At 40.0% G+C, this 15,930-nt stretch overlaps 1 protein-coding gene across 1 annotated transcript in view; it reads left to right on the top strand.

The window, feature by feature from the left end:
* fibcd1a (fibrinogen C domain containing 1a) overlaps window positions 1–14,671 on the top strand; it is a 36,606-nt gene extending 21,935 nt beyond the window's left edge. The window contains exons 5-7 of the mRNA XM_055660198.1: window positions 4,977–5,073; window positions 11,178–11,357; window positions 12,075–14,671. Coding sequence (XP_055516173.1) covers window positions 4,977–5,073; window positions 11,178–11,357; window positions 12,075–12,334 — 537 coding nt within the window. The 3' untranslated portion in view covers window positions 12,335–14,671. The remainder of the gene's footprint in view (window positions 1–4,976; window positions 5,074–11,177; window positions 11,358–12,074) is intronic.
* The last annotated feature ends 1,259 nt before the right edge of the window (window positions 14,672–15,930 follow it).

A 15,930-nucleotide genomic window follows, 5' to 3' on the forward strand; every position in this document is an offset into this window, starting at 1 on the left:
TTCAAGCATCATACTTCTCAAAATGTCCTCCATAACTTTCTCCTTCATGCACTTGCAAAGTCTATTATTAAATGGATTCATAGTGTTCCCTTTAGCCATTTCTTCTGATAGACAGTTTCCATCCTGACCTTCAAATAAATATATAGTCTTGATAAACTAATTTTGGTGGCCTTTATCTTTGACCTCCACCAAAGAACATCTTCGTTACTTCTACTCATCAAAAGGAATAAATCACAATATTGGTTGTTATTATACCAATAATCAAGAAGCATGGACTGCTGATGTTCAAATCATACCACATTTCAATTTGATGAATTTGGAATAAAAAAGCTTGTGCCTGTAACAGTAGCCTAATGCCACCAGAATATTGTTTTGAATTCTTCTGATTCCTTTCAGGAAGCAAATCTACTGACTTGGAAATGTATACCTTTACACAATCTGGCCTGGATGTAACTTAAAACTCTAAGTTATGTGATTCTTCACTGCTCTAAGTAATTTCTTTCAGGTGTCCAATTAATGTTGGCCTTATCAATCTAAAAGTTTCCTAACTTTAAAGACCATCCCTTGAAAATCCCTTCCTGCTTGTTTTAATATTATTTGATGCCTGCATAGTAATAGACACATGATTTAAAATTTGAGTTGTAGTCATACAGCACATAAAATTGACCATTGACTATTGATGTGCCTTTCAGCCCACCATGTCCATGCCAATCTTTTTGCCTTACACTATCCCACTTGCCTGCATTAGATCCGTATCTTTCCATGCCTTACCCTGTCCAAATGTCTCTTAAACATGGTTGTGTCTGACTCCACCACCTACTTTGGAGTGAGTTCCAGGTATCAACCATTCTCTGTGTAAAATAAACTTTCCCCTCAAATCCCTTGTGGGAAAAGGATGCTGATTGTCTACCTTATCTATGTCTCTTATAATTTTATCTATCTTCATCAGATCACTCCTCACCCTTGTTCAAGAGAGAGAGAGAGAGAGAGAGAGAGAGAGAAAAAGCCCAGCGTATCCAATCTCTCTCTTTAAATAAAGTCCTATGTTTCAAGCAACATCCCAGTGTATATCATCGGCACTGCCCAATACAACCATATTCTTACTATAATACGCCAACCAGTACTGCACACATTACCCTGTCTCATCAATGTTTTGTAATGTTGCAACATAACCTCCCAACTTTCATATTCTATGACCCAACTATGAAGGCAAGTATGTCAAGTGACTTCTTCATCCTATCTACTTGTGTTGCCACTTTCAGGGATTTGAACCCCTCTGTTTGTCAGCATTCTTTGTGTCCTAACATTTACTGCACATGGCATACCCCTATTTAACGTCAAAATCAAAATCAATCACTGCACATTTGTCAGGATTAAATTCCATCTGCCAACACAATACCCAACTTTCCACCTGATATATAATTTGTTGCAGCCTGAGACAACATTCCTCGCTACTTGCATCATGACCACTTTTTGTATCATTCCAAGTACTTATGATCATACTGTGCAAGGGAGCCAGCTGTGATTGGAGCTATAATCCTTACTATAAGCCCATCTGATTTATCTGTAAGGCTTCTTGCATTAAAGTAAATGCAATTAGGCCTGCCAGATCTTCCATGTTCTGAAACATCTCACTGTCTGCTCCATACATAATGCTTGGGGTGTCATGATGTAGAGCTATATTACCTGTTGCAACTATCAGACGGTGTTGAGTTGGTGTCATTTCTTTTGACTTCATGGATTAACATTCTCTAACCTATCGCTATCAAAATACTGAAGCGATTGTAGTAACTAAAGAGGCTGTAGAGTCTGAAGAAGGGTCTCGACCCGAAACGTTACACTTTCCTTCTCTCCAGAAATGCTGCCGGTCCCGCTGGGTTACTTCAGCATTTTGTGTCTATCTTAGGCTCTAGTGATATGTCTGTTGTGACTTTGATCCCATTCTTCCATCTTATTTGTGGCTTTTCTATTTCACTTTATTAGATATGAAAGACTTCTTTGTTCTATTATTTGCTTGAATTTCAAAGGAAGTCAGTTTTATTGGTGGAAGAGTGGTTTTATTTGTTATCAGTGGGACTTTGAGCAATCTTCCTCAGCACCAAAATGTAACCCAGTGGATTCCTTTCCTTTACCTCTTCTCTAAAATCCAACTTTCACATGCAGCCAATGCTTCTGGGAAAACTTGCCTTCTTTTGATTTCTATGACTTACAGGTGTATATTTTTGGGAGAAGCAACATGCACAGATTGTCAAAGGGAAAAGCCCTATAAAGTCAAGAGAGAGTGGGTGCGAGTGTGCAGGAGAGGATGGGTGGGTGTGTGCGTGCGTGCATGTGTGTGTATAATGATTACCATTGTAATATGTTCTTTCAAAAACAATCATATTTAAATTCCTGTGTATGCACTAGGGATATTTTCAATTGTTGTCATGAATCAAAGGTACAATTTTGTTAATCAACCCTCGCTTCACCATATGAACCCAAATTGTTCTGAGCAGACTATTTTTATTTTGATAGATTTGTTTGAGTAAAGCACTTAAAGTTCTAAAGTAGTTTGAATTCCCCAGGTTTACCCATCACATCACATGAGCTCAGGCTGCTTCATTAAAAATTCTATTTGCAGCGTTCAGTTGAAAGCAGTCATTCATGTACCGATTCTCCTGTGAGCCTGTTCTTGATTTATCCAGCAATCCCTTAAAAACACACACACACACACACAAGTGTGAGCCACAGTGAAACTCTACACCACTGCATTTGTTTTGTGCATTATCTGAATTTCATTGTCCTCCAATTGATGTCCAGATCCTATACTCTGGAGCAGTGCTTATTAAACTATTTCAGTGTCATTCACCCTTGTGTCTTTATCACAAAATTTCATTCACCCTTGACTAAATTTTCTTATGTTTTTGGTTATTTTCGTCTTATTCTCCCTTGTGTATCATTTTATACATCATTTATTTTGTCACATGAGCAGAAAACATGAACTCATTTCTTAAGCGTTTGTTTTATTTAACTTTTTGAAAGTCCTAAAAATATATATGTAAAGAAAACTAGGAGTGAAAAAAAAAAAGTTTAATTAACACTGGAGTTGGAAAATCATTCCATTAGAATGATAAAAAAACATTCCAACGTTTAAACACTGGGCTTCAGCCCCATCCTACCCTTTCGGACTTTGATTAATGCAGTTTTTTTCCTGGAAAACGAGTTCAAAAAAACGATATGATTTTGAGTATATGATTTAATATATTAGTATCCAACTAATATAACTTTCTATAACTCTCCCCGACGAAAGCTCACAATACCACCAAATATCAACTTTGGTAGCTAAATTGCTGCACAAAGTAATATTACAGTTCAACAGTTGCCGACAGCGATCCTCTAGTGTTCCCATTTATAAATATATGATCCCACTAGCTCCTGGTCTTCCCTAAAAGGTTATATTGCAGTAAATTTGGGAACTATCCTGCTACTTTGAAATTAGAAAACCATACGTAGAGAGAAAACAAAATATCAAATTTTCAGCTCCACTGCCATTAAAACCAATAATAGTTTACTAACCACTTTAATGCAATGGCTTTTTTAATTATAGAATAGAAAAATATATATATAAATATCTGAATAAATTAAGTCATTCACTCTTCATTAATAGGGCCAGTTAGTGTTGTTAATGGAGTGACAAGTCTGGCAACCAATGTTGGGAGTTCATGGGTGCAGTGGTAACACATAAGGGTGCGGAATAACAATTTCTTTCCTTTGTGTAGAATTATGAGCTGTATAATATGCTCAGGGAACTGAATGCCTCCTACATTTTCAGGGTAGTAGGCTCAAAGGATAGCTTAAAGGGTATTGGCACCAATAGGTTTGATTCTCCCCTCAAATAAATCATACAGGGGAAGAAAAGGATTTTCCATTCTCCAACACTTCCCTGCTTCACAGGACGTAAAATGGAAAGCAATTTTGGTGAAATCCATTTATTTTGCTTTTGCTTTCATCACATGTAGTTCAGCCCACAGCCTTTAACATTTTATAATTATCGCATTGCAGGATCAAGCCTAAGCCTCAAGTTGTAGCCATGGCTTTACAGGACATCATTCATTGACTGAGCAAATCCAGCACTTCCACACTTTCCTTCCACTTCAAAGCAACAGCTGGGTTTAAGGCAGACTAAAAGATTAGTTTATCAAATTTGTGGTGGAAGTGTGAAGGAAAATCCATGGGGAATGATCTTCTTTTACGCACAGTGACTTCTGTACATTTGTTCTTAGCTGTAAGAGGGTTTGATATCTTTGCTGCATTTGAAGTTACGGATAGATGCATGATTCTTCAGCTCAGTCTTTGGAAACCAGCAATTCCCTCCCATCTAACTGCAGTCTCAGTAGTTTTTGAAACAATGGATAGATTTTTGCCTCTGTATCCTGATCCAAACCTTGTCACAGTATTAAGCAGTGGGGATAGACACAAAATGTTGGAGTAACTCAGAAGGACAGACAGCATCTCTGGAGTGAAGGAATGGGTGAAGTTTTGGGCTGAGACCCTTCTTTGTTGATATCAGTCCTGAACTGAATGTTCCCCTTCCAGTTTATGTTTTTGAACTGAAATTAAGACCATACTCTTTGTAATCCCCAACCCTTAATATCCAGAATAATTTTACCATGGCTCACACTCTCACGTACCAAGTCTAAAGGACTCAGTTCTAAGTATTCATTTCACTTCAAGACGTAATCCAGACTGACACTCCCAGTGGGTCAGAGGGACTGCTGCACTGTCAGAGATGCTACCTTTTAGATAAGACATTAAACTAAAGTACCACTTGTTCTCCGATTTTTCCTTCCTCTTGCCCATTTATTATGCTGGTCATAACCATACGTCCACAATTTTTGCTGGGATGGGGGAAGGAGATGCATCATATTTATCTCTTCCGTCACTCCTAGACTGTTCAATTTTCACAAGTCTCCTTGCATCTTTTTGCGCTTTTGCAGGTATTTCAGCGGCGAAAAGATGGATCAGTGGATTTTTTCAAAGGATGGGATGCCTACAAAGATGGATTTGGGAGGATAACAGGAGAGCACTGGTTAGGTAAAGAGACAAATATCTTATTTGTGACAGGGGACGATGCACAATCTCTTAAGCCTGCTTAGTCATTCTGTAATAACATGGCTGACTGCCATTGCCATTCAGTTTCTCAGCCCTTGTTCATTCTTTTTGATATCCAACAAAAACTAATTGGTCTCAAGTCTTGAAAGCTTCACTGGTATCTAGAGATTTTTGTGGGGCACTGTTGTCTTGGTTGAGGAGAGTGTGAAATAGACTCTGTATGTGATGACTTCTTTTCTTTCCAATATAAAGGGGAGAGATCCGCCATTGATTTCTTGTTTTATTTTAGGAAGTGTTCCCCTGTATGATTGCACCCGTGGTGCTCTTTTTTAAAGACGATAATACTGTAACTCTTTAGAAGTATTCGGCATGGAACATCTTCCTGCTTTTGAATCTTTGCCAACATTAAACATATGATATGGTGAGAGGCGACCTGTAGTCTGGCTCAGATTGAAGATTATTTGCCATAAAATGAGAAGTTGTTCTTCTATCTTGTGTCTGCTCTCTCAGATGAAAGATCCCAAGGGCTCTTATGTCCATTGGAGCCTCAGTTTTATGTCTGAGTTTTATGATGTGCCTCCAGCAATGCAGGATTCCTTCAGAACCGTACAGGAATATAAACTGAGATTGGGTACACCAAAAGTTGGCCTTTGACAACTCTTGGCAAAGCCAACTGAACATAAGGCCACACCATTAAAGATAATTGAGATCGTCAAGAAAGTGTCCAGAAGGGATTTCTGGAGAGGGGAAGTGAGAGGTCAGAGAAACTTAGAAGGGATGGAATAGGAGGCAAGATCAAGACAGAAGCCATGATTAAAGACATCATTGAGATTTGGCGAGTTGGGTGGGGAATGAATGGTGGATTGGGGGCAGCAATGATATTTGGATTTGGAGAAAGAATAGTGACCTCGAGAAAGGTGTTCGGGAAGAGATTCGAGACTTGGGGAATGGTCATAAAAAATACTGATATGGAAAGCTGGGGGTGATGTTACTGGTGGGAGATTTCAGATGTTTTTTAAATGGAAGGCATGAAATGTTCCTATCAGCTTAGATGAACAAGTTCCAATTGATCAGATTCATAGGGTACATGATTCTACAAGGAAAGCACAGAGCAGGTGGGTAATCATTATGCAAAAAGCACATGACCCACACCACAGGGGCTTCTTCTGGCCATCAGACTTAAGATCACCTTACATGGCTCAGCTGATTCAGAGTACTATATTCTGTTAGAGTAGACATTGATAATTAATGCTTCCCATGCTGGCCAGCTGGCCTGAATTACTCACCAAATAATTTATCCTGACAAAAGATTCCTTCCTTTTTGCTTAAAATAAAGCAGTTAATACAACTTGGAGTAAGATCAATGAATAGCATGTCAATTTTCATAACTACATGAAATAAATTTAGATTTTCAGCATCTGCTTAGTTTTTCTTTGGCTCTCAAATCTTGCCCAAGAAAGTGAACAACGAAAATTAATTCAGAAGTTAATTTTGTATTGATCTTTCATGTGAAGAAAGGCTTGAAGCTTTTCATAATAACAGGGCAATGCAAGTATTTTACATCCAATTAAGGTAGTTATTTTAAGTATCGGCATTTACATGCCGGCTAAATTGTGTTAAGCAACCTTCCCCATGCAGCATCTAACTAAACAATTTTCTTGTTCTATTCAAACTCAATCAGCAAATATTGGCACAAGACACTGGATAGAATGCAATTTTCTTCTTCAAATAGAAGTCTATAAAAGTCTTCATTCAACATCTCGCCTGAAATACAGCGCCGACAACAATACAAAAGTACATCAGTTGTCATAGTGGGTATAGGCTTGGATCATGGATTTATCTTGGATCTTGTTGTGCACAGCAAACACATTTTTTTTTAACTACAGGTGCTGTAAATCTGTAATCAAAGTAGAAAGCATGCAGCAAATCAGGGACCATCAGCAAAGGAAAATAGAGTTAATGTTCAGGTCCAAGACCCATCAACAGAGTTGGAAAGTGAGAAAACAAAGGTACACAAAAATGCTGGAGAAACTCAGCGGGTGCAGCAGCATCTATGGAGCGAAGGAAATAGGCGACGTTTCGGGCCGAAACCCTTCTTCAGACTGATCAGTGAGAAAACAAGCAAGTTTCAAGATGTAGAGAGGGTGGGGGAGAACGGATAGAACCTATCCTCTCTGTATTGAAGCCAGGTCACTGCAGATGCAAAGTAGCAGCTGCACTCGCTGCATTACGTACAATGGTGCTGATCATGAAAGCAAATCTGCAGTCCGACTGTCTTATTTTTGTTTTGTCTTGTTTAAATGTAGTTATAGTGTTTTTTTTTAAACTGAGTATGTGTGTGGGGGGCGGGGGGGTGGTGGGGGAAACTTTTAAATCTTTCCTTTGCACGGAGAACCCGACCTTTTCTCTGTCGGGTCTCCGTTGTCGTTGGGACCTAGCACCGTGGAGTGGCCTCCAACCGGAACGACCTGGGGCTGCGGACCTACTTACCGGCCGAGTTCGGAGCGGTGGTGGCGCGCTGCGCGGCCCAACCCTGGAGATTCGGAGGCTCCAACTGCAGGTCTGGTGGACAGTGACACCGGGAGCCCGCGGGTCCCTGGTGGTAGACCGCTTTTCGGGGCTTCCGCAACGGCGACTTTTCCCGCCCGAGTTGCGGGGTTGAGGAATACCTGGAGCAGGGCCTTACATCGCCCGGCGCGGCTTTAACGGCCGTGGGACACTTACCATCGCCCGCCGGGGGCTCCAACACCTAGACCCGGAGCGCGGCCTTGCATCGCCCGGCGCGGCTTTAATGGCCAGGGGACACTTACCATCGCCTGCCGGAGGCTTTGACTCTGACATCGGGAGGAGTGCAGGGGAGAGATAAGACTTTGCATTCCATCACAGTGAGGAGAAGATTCACTGTGATGGATGTTTGTGTAAATTGTGTTGTGTCTTGGTTCTTTTTTCTTGTGTGTATGACTGCAGAAACCAAATTTTGTTTGAACCTCAAGAGGTTCAAATGATAACAAATAAATTGTATTGTATTGTATTGTATTGTAAAAGGAGAATGTTGGAGGTGTCCAGCAGATCAGTGTCAATGGAGAGAGAAAAAATGACTTCATGTGACAAATAGATAACCTGGCAAAAAAATGCTAGTTTTGATCCCAACTGAGAATGCAAATAATCTGAAATTTTTCAATTTAATATTGAGAATCAAAGTCTATATTTTCCATCTGGCTAGCTAGTTGGGCTAGTCCCTGTGACTCCACAATTTAATAGTGACAGAAGAGCTTATTGAACAATGCCAGAAGCTAGACACATATGTGAGAGTGGGAGTGGGATAGAGAATTAAAGGCACCAGCAATTGGAAGCCAGAATTTACCCTATGGACTGCATAGTCCATAGGGTAAATTCAACAATGCAGTCACCTAATCTTTAGTTTCTCCATTGCAGATCACCACATCGTGAGCACAAAATGCAATGCACTAAATTGGAAGAAGTGCAAGTGAATTGCTCCCTTAAGGACTGTGTAGGAAGGAACTTCAGATACTGGTTAAAACCGAAGATAGACACAAAAACCTGTAGTAACTGAACGGAACAGGAGAGAAGGAATGGGTGACATTTTGGGTTGAGACCAGACTAGTCAGGGGAAAGGGAAATGAGAGATATAGATGTATATGTAGAGAGATAAAGAACAACAAATTAAAGATATGCAAAAAAAAAAAAATGATAAAGGAAATAGGCCATTGTTAGCTGTTTGTTGGGTGAAAACAAGAAGTTGGTGCGATTTGGCTGGGGGAGGGATGGAGAGAGAGCGAATGACGGGGTTACTTGAAGTTAGAGAAATCAAAATTCGTACCACTGGGCTGTAAGCTGCCCAAGCAAAATATGAGATGCTGTTCCTCCAATTTGTGTTTAGCCTCACCCTGACAATGGAGGAGACCGAGGATAGAAAGGTCAGTGTGAGAATGGGAAGTAGAATTAAAGTCTTTAGCAACCAGGAGATCAGGTAGGTCCAGGCGGACTGAGTGAATGTGTTTAGCGAAACAATTGCCCAGTTTACGTTTGGTCTCGCTGATGTATAAGAGACCATTATGGATTTTCCCCTTCAGCCTTTTACACTCTAAGGTATAAAGTCCTATGTTAGCCCGGCCTCTGACTATAACTTAAGGGCCTGTCCCACTATGGCAACCTAGTTTGCGTGTTTAGAAGAGTTTGCGCTCGCCACAAACTCGCAGCATGGTCCTAGGAGGTCACTGGAACTCTCCTTCTTGCTTGAGAGAAGTTCCCGCATACTTGCAGCCTCAGTTTGGTCGAGGAACATTTTTCAGCATGCTGAACATTTTTCAGTGAGTAAAAATTGGTCAGCATGGTTCTTTTGAACCCGTATTGCAGTGGTAGTGAGGTCACCATGTAGTTATAAGCAGTCGAGGTAGCCGCAGGCAATCTCCTTTGCTGACCGGGCATTTTAATTGGCTAATTGGAGTTTTCAGAATCAAGGAAAACCGACCGGTAATGTTAAATGCCCGCTAAACTTTATTAAAAGTTGCCTGGCTCCTTAAAAGTGTCTCCACTCATTCTCCCCCCCCCCCTCTACTCTTCTCGCCCCTTCTCTCTCCCCCCCCCCCCCCCCGCTGACTCTCTGATTCAGATTCAGATTCAGATTCAATTTTAATTGTCATTGTCAGTGTACAGTACAGAGACAACAAAATGCATTTAGCATCTCCCTTGAAGAGCGACATAGCAAACGATTTGAATAAAAATAATAAGTGTCAGAGTGATTGGCAGTCACCGAGGTACGTTGTTGAGTAGAGTGACAGCCGCCGGAAAGAAGCTGGTCCTCGACCTGCTGGTTCGGCAACGGAGAGACCTGTAGCGCCTCCCGGATGGTAGGAGGGTAAACAGTCCATGGTTGGGGTGAGAGCAGTCCTTGGCGATGCTGAGCGCCCTCCGCAGACAGAGCTTGTTTGGACAGACTCAATGGAGGGGAGCGTGGAACTCTAAAGGACTTACTGTACATTGTGCCAGCCATCTTTTACCTTCCTGTTCATCGCTGGTGTGAATTTCAGACAGCACTCCCCTGCTTTCCCTGGCCCCCGCCTTTGCGATGTGTTTGTGTGTGTGTGTGTGTGTGTGTGTGTGTTGACGGTCGATCCAGCTCGCGGTTTCATCGCTGACGGTCGATCCAGCTCGAGGTGCTTCAGGCGAGTGCCCTCGAGCTTGAAGGTCAAAGACAGTTGTTGAAAAGTCGAGTAAGTGGGACAGGCCCTTTAGAGCTTCCTGCCCTGGCAACATCCTTGTTGATCTTCTCTGCACTCTTTCCATCTTAATGGCATATCTCCCAGAGAAGGACGACCGAAACTGAACACAATACTCCGTGTGGCCTCACTAACATCTTGTACAACATAATGCAACATCCCAAGTTCCCTGACTGATGAGGACCAAAACTAAAAGCCATCTTCACCACCCTTTCTACCTTTCGATGTCACATTCAGAGAAATATGTACTGTACTCCTCAATCCCTCTACTCTACAACACACCCCAGGGCTCCACCATTCACTGTGAAGGTCCTGCCTGGTTTGACTTTCCAAAATGCAACACCTCACACTTATTTGTATTAATGCCATTTGTTATTCTTTGGCCCACTTGCCCAGTTGATCAAGATCCTGCTGTAATTTTTTATAACCATCTTCACTGTCTTTGAGACCACCTATTTTACAGTCATACTGTATATGGAGCCACTTCATATTTCTTTCAGTCTGCTCGTTCCAAAAATCTATACAGACAAAACAATTTAATGTGATTTGCAGCTAAAACTCTGCCAAGTAAATACTTTTGAAATGTTGTCACTATTGTAATGTCGGAAATATACATTAGTTATAATCATGCTGTTATAGTCCAGCAATAATGCCATATTATCAAAATGGTTCATATTGCATCTCAACATTGATTACCAGTCTGGTATTCTGCTCCAGTAGATTAAACTTGAATCTTATTGACCTATTATGGTAAACAGTTTGATGCCTATTTGTATGGATAGTTAATGCTGTCAACTTTGTACCCTGTCCTGATGACTCTATGTGAAACTTTTTTCAATTTTTTAGGTTTGAAGAGGATTCACGCTCTCACCATTCAATCACACTACGAACTCCGTGTGGAGATGGAAGACTTTGAGAACAGCACAGCCTATGCTCAGTATGGGACATTTGGGATTGGTCTGTTCTCTGTTGATCCAGAAAGGGACAGCTATCCATTGACTGTGGCAGAGTACACTGGAACTGCAGGTCTCAATTTCATTTTTTTAAATAAACTAACCAAGGGAATAGCTTGCAGGGTTATGCTGAGGTAAGCAGGGAAATTTAACAAGATGTCAGGAAGAAGTTAACAGGCTCGCAGTACAAGATTTTCAGCAAAAGAGGGAAAAAAGCAATTATTGGGCAGCGCAATCAGATTAACAAGTCGTACAGGAGAGAATTTACAAATGGGGGGAAATGGAAAGAGGGGATTATCTGGAGATATAATGAAGAGGCCATCCAATAATGCTTTCAGCCAATGAACTGCTTTTGAAATAAAGGCTCCAATAAAAGATAGGGCATAAGGCTGCCAAATTGAACAAAGGAGTATCCCATTTAACAATAATATAATATTAAATAGTTAATCCATTGCTCTTCTTTAAAACAACAACAATGGTATATTTTTGTATATACCTCAAAGGGCAGAAGAGCGCTCATATTAATATCTTAACCAAAAGATGTCACTTCCATCAATGCAACACTTCCAGTGTGCTACACTGAGTGTCGGCTTGGATTATGTACTCTCTACAGTGGAATTTAAAGCCACAATCTACTGACCCATTGGAAAGGACAAAAGCACTGAACCACAGTTACAAACAGGAGATGGTAATGAGCATGATCTGTCATGAAGGCAGGGGTGGCGTGCGTGATAAGCTCAAGGCAGGGCTGTTCAAAAGCAGTGCAGTAACCATTAGCTTCTTCCTACAGGGGACTCCCTCCTGAAGCACAGCGGCATGAGATTCACAACCAAGGATCGGGACAATGATCTCTCCATGAATAATTGCGCTATGTTCTACCATGGCGCCTGGTGGTACCATAATTGCCATACTTCTAACCTCAATGGCCGATACCTGAAGGGCCACCACACCTCTTATGCAAATGGAATCGAGTGGTCATCCTGGACCGGCTGGCAATATTCACTCAAATTTGTAGAGATGAAGATCAGGCCAAAAAATGGAGGACAATAAAAAAAAAAGAGGTTTAGCAATGTGACTCAATCCTTGATTGCTGACAAACATTGAGTTCATGAAACAGCTTCATGCATAATTTTAGTAAAGCATTATGCACATGCACACATGGACCCTATATATGTCATACAAACACATGTCCAGTACAAATATGCATATGCATTATTAAATGCCATATACATTTGCAAACAAAACATACATGTGTACATTAAATGTGGATGTGTTTCTATATGTATGTACATGTATATGTTATTATGAAGCTAATGTGTAATGAATGCCCTGGTTACACCACATCTGGAGGATTGTGTAAAAGCTTGGGAACGGCACCTGGAATAGACAGTCACACAATGTATCAGGCTCAAAGAATTGTATTTTGAGGGCAGACTGCGTAAACTACGCTTGTATTTCCTTGAATTTAAAAAAGGTTAAGGATGATTTGACAAATATTTCGAATTTTGAAATAACTTATTCAGGTCGATGGAGGAGAATTTTTTTTTCTGCTTGTTGCAAATTATTGGTTAAGTTTGAACAAGAGAAGTTAAAAATACATCACTCAAAGAGTTTTAAACATACATTTCTTTCACAGTAAAGAAATGCTGACTTAATAATGATTTCATAGTTAAGATTAATAGCAGTGGGTATAAAAGATTTGAAACTGAAATGGAGTTAGGATATATGTTAGTCATGATCTGCCAATGATATAATACAATCAGGTGGCTGAATGGCTGACTCCCAATCTGACACTTCATATTTATTCTTTGTTTTTCTCTACGGATGGTAGCTGACCTACTGATTATTTCAACCACTTTCTGTTTCATTCCTTTGATATACAATTTTGTAAAATAACGTGCTATGGTGGGGGTGTTGAACTTCAGATTCACCCTTCAAAATGGCCTGGTTCCTTTTAAAGTAACTTATCCAAAATTGAAGTTTAGTAACAGTAGGTCTCGGTTTGACCTAGAATAGAGAACTGAAAGGGAAGGGGAAGACCAAGTGGACCAACAGGTAAACAGAGATCTTGGAAAGTAGAGAAAAACTCTGAGGGTTTTTTCGGCAATGTATCTATGACTTGCTCGATGACATCCCAGGTTTCATTTGGCGAATCCTTTTCACTGGGTCTGGAGATTTGCATTCAAGTTTTCTCCAATGTTAAATTGGTCACTGAAAGGATCAATTAGTTTTCATCCTTTTTATTTTGCTCTTTAAAATTATTGAAATGCCTCACCTTCACATCCCGCCTTTTCATTAATCATATGGAATCTGAATTGCATTTACTGTTAGGTCATTGCAAAGTATTTTGTGAAATATATCGTCTCATGTGCGACAAAGTAAATCAGGATGACACTGGGGCTTTGAAAGTTAAATTGAGGGTAAGTTTTGTAGTGTTGCATCACAATGTGAGACTGACCATTCTATAAAGTTTGGAAGCTGGTAGAAATGCTGCCCTTGGTGCGTACTGCTCTGGGTTCAACACTGACCTCTGATGCTCCCTTAAAGGAATTTGCATGTTCTTTCTGTGAATTAATTGTTTTCCTTCCCCTTATTTTGGGCACTGTAAATTGTATCTCCTGCAGGGAGAGTTCATGGAAATGTGGGAACAATTAAATGGCTAGTGTGAGATTAGTGTAAATGGGTGCTTGATGGTCAGTATGGACTTGATAGGCTGAAGGGCCTACTTCCATGTTGAATGCTCTGACTCCATGAACATTTTTAAGAATCATATGTGTTTAATGAGGAACCTGATATGGTCTCATGATAAAGGGTCAGTATTCTTGATTAAAATTACTCTACTCAGATGGTTATGATTTTTTGTAATTATTTATCCCAGTAGATGGTGGATACTAAGTCAGATAATGTGTAAAACTGTGATAGATAGATTATTCAATGCAACAACAACAAAAAACATCAGGAGATGGGAATCAGGGAAAGAAAGTGCAACTGAAGTAGGAGATAAACCATAATCATTTAGTGCAGCAAGTTCAATGGACAAAAGAGCTTGGCGTTCTTCCATTTCTTACATTACATTTATTTTATCGTGTTAGGCATAGTGCAAAAAAAAAAAGAGGGTTGGTCTGATCAATGCTGTAAGAATTGATGGGCTGGATACAGGGAAATTATTTTATGTAAGTCAATTCAAAGTCAAGTCAAGTATGAGGAGACACAGCAAGGACATTTGGGAAGAAACCATGAAGCAACTCTCACAGAAGGCTTAAAGATATCTAAATTATGAAGCCATGGGATGACAGAGGTCAAGTGAAACCATCAGTATTTAATGGGTGAGAGAAAAGAGAGACATGAATTAAAGGTAGATAAAGTGTCGAGGCACTGAGCACTGTAAACTATTCAAATACACAGAAGGTTTGATAGGTTAAATGACCTGCTACTATCTCAAATGCTCCTGAATGTAATGCAACAACAACAAAAAGAAAGTGGCAGTAACAGGTGCATATAAAAGGAGTGAGATGTAATCAGTTACCAGATGCACAGATAACATTATCAATTGAGCAAACTAGAAGAGCCCCAAGCCTTCATATCCATCTAAACCACAAACAGGGCCACACTCTATGGCATTCTTCAGGAGATGCTGATGAAATACTCTGTATAATTCTAACTGGGCTTGAATGCAACAGAAAACACACAGGTTTTCATATTGACTTCAAGCAGAGACTATTTACTCAGCTCGCAATTACAAATCATTAAAAAATGGGACAATTGCACAGTTTCCATTAAAGCATTCAGCTCAATATCTATATGATTTTGAGCACTTTTATTCTGACATTTTGTATTTATTGATTATTGCATTGTGGTTTTTTAAAAGACCCATTGAAGTTCAATATCAATATGAACTTTCAGAGTAACGTTAACAATGATCGACAGGTAATATTTGCTTTTAAGTGAAGGTTGATCGAAGGAATCTGCTTATGACCTCTTTGTATTTTGCAAATTGCCAACTACCTTTCCACAACAGTTGATAACACAAGCCTTTTTCAATAGAACCTTTAAAACCCATGACCCATCGCATCCAGAGGATGAGGGATCCAAGTGCATGAGGATGGCCTCACCTTCCAGTTCCTGAGGTCACATACCATCTCTTTGAAATATATATCTGTTCCTTTAAGATGGTTTAATAACCCTTAATTCTCCATGAACAGTGCGAGTGATGTCAGCATGGTTGAGTAATTCAAAGGGATGGCTGCATTACATTAAATTTGTCAATCAATGAAGGAGCCACAAGATTTCCACGTGAACTGGCCAAAGTTATTTAGGATTAAACTTATAAAGTTATTCATGCAAATAGTCTTTGGGGGAACAGATGCCAAAGGGGAAATTTCTTTCAAAAAAATGAGAAATCTCCTCTGGGTTTCTTACAACTGGATCCTTCTCATCCATGGAATTGCATGGGGAGAATTTATGATAAAGTTAATGCTTTTTAATGGTTCAGAATCCCTATGTATTTAAGTGTGAGAATAAATATCAGCTACCAATAGTTACTTCAGTGCTTATGGATTATTTTCAGATTTGTTTTGTAAACAAAATAGAATGCTACTTAGAATCAAAGTACTTGCCAGTTAACATTCGATTGATCCTTGATATCT

Source organism: Leucoraja erinacea, chromosome 31 (assembly GCF_028641065.1).
Source record: "Leucoraja erinacea ecotype New England chromosome 31, Leri_hhj_1, whole genome shotgun sequence".
Lineage (NCBI taxonomy): Eukaryota > Metazoa > Chordata > Chondrichthyes > Rajiformes > Rajidae > Leucoraja > Leucoraja erinaceus.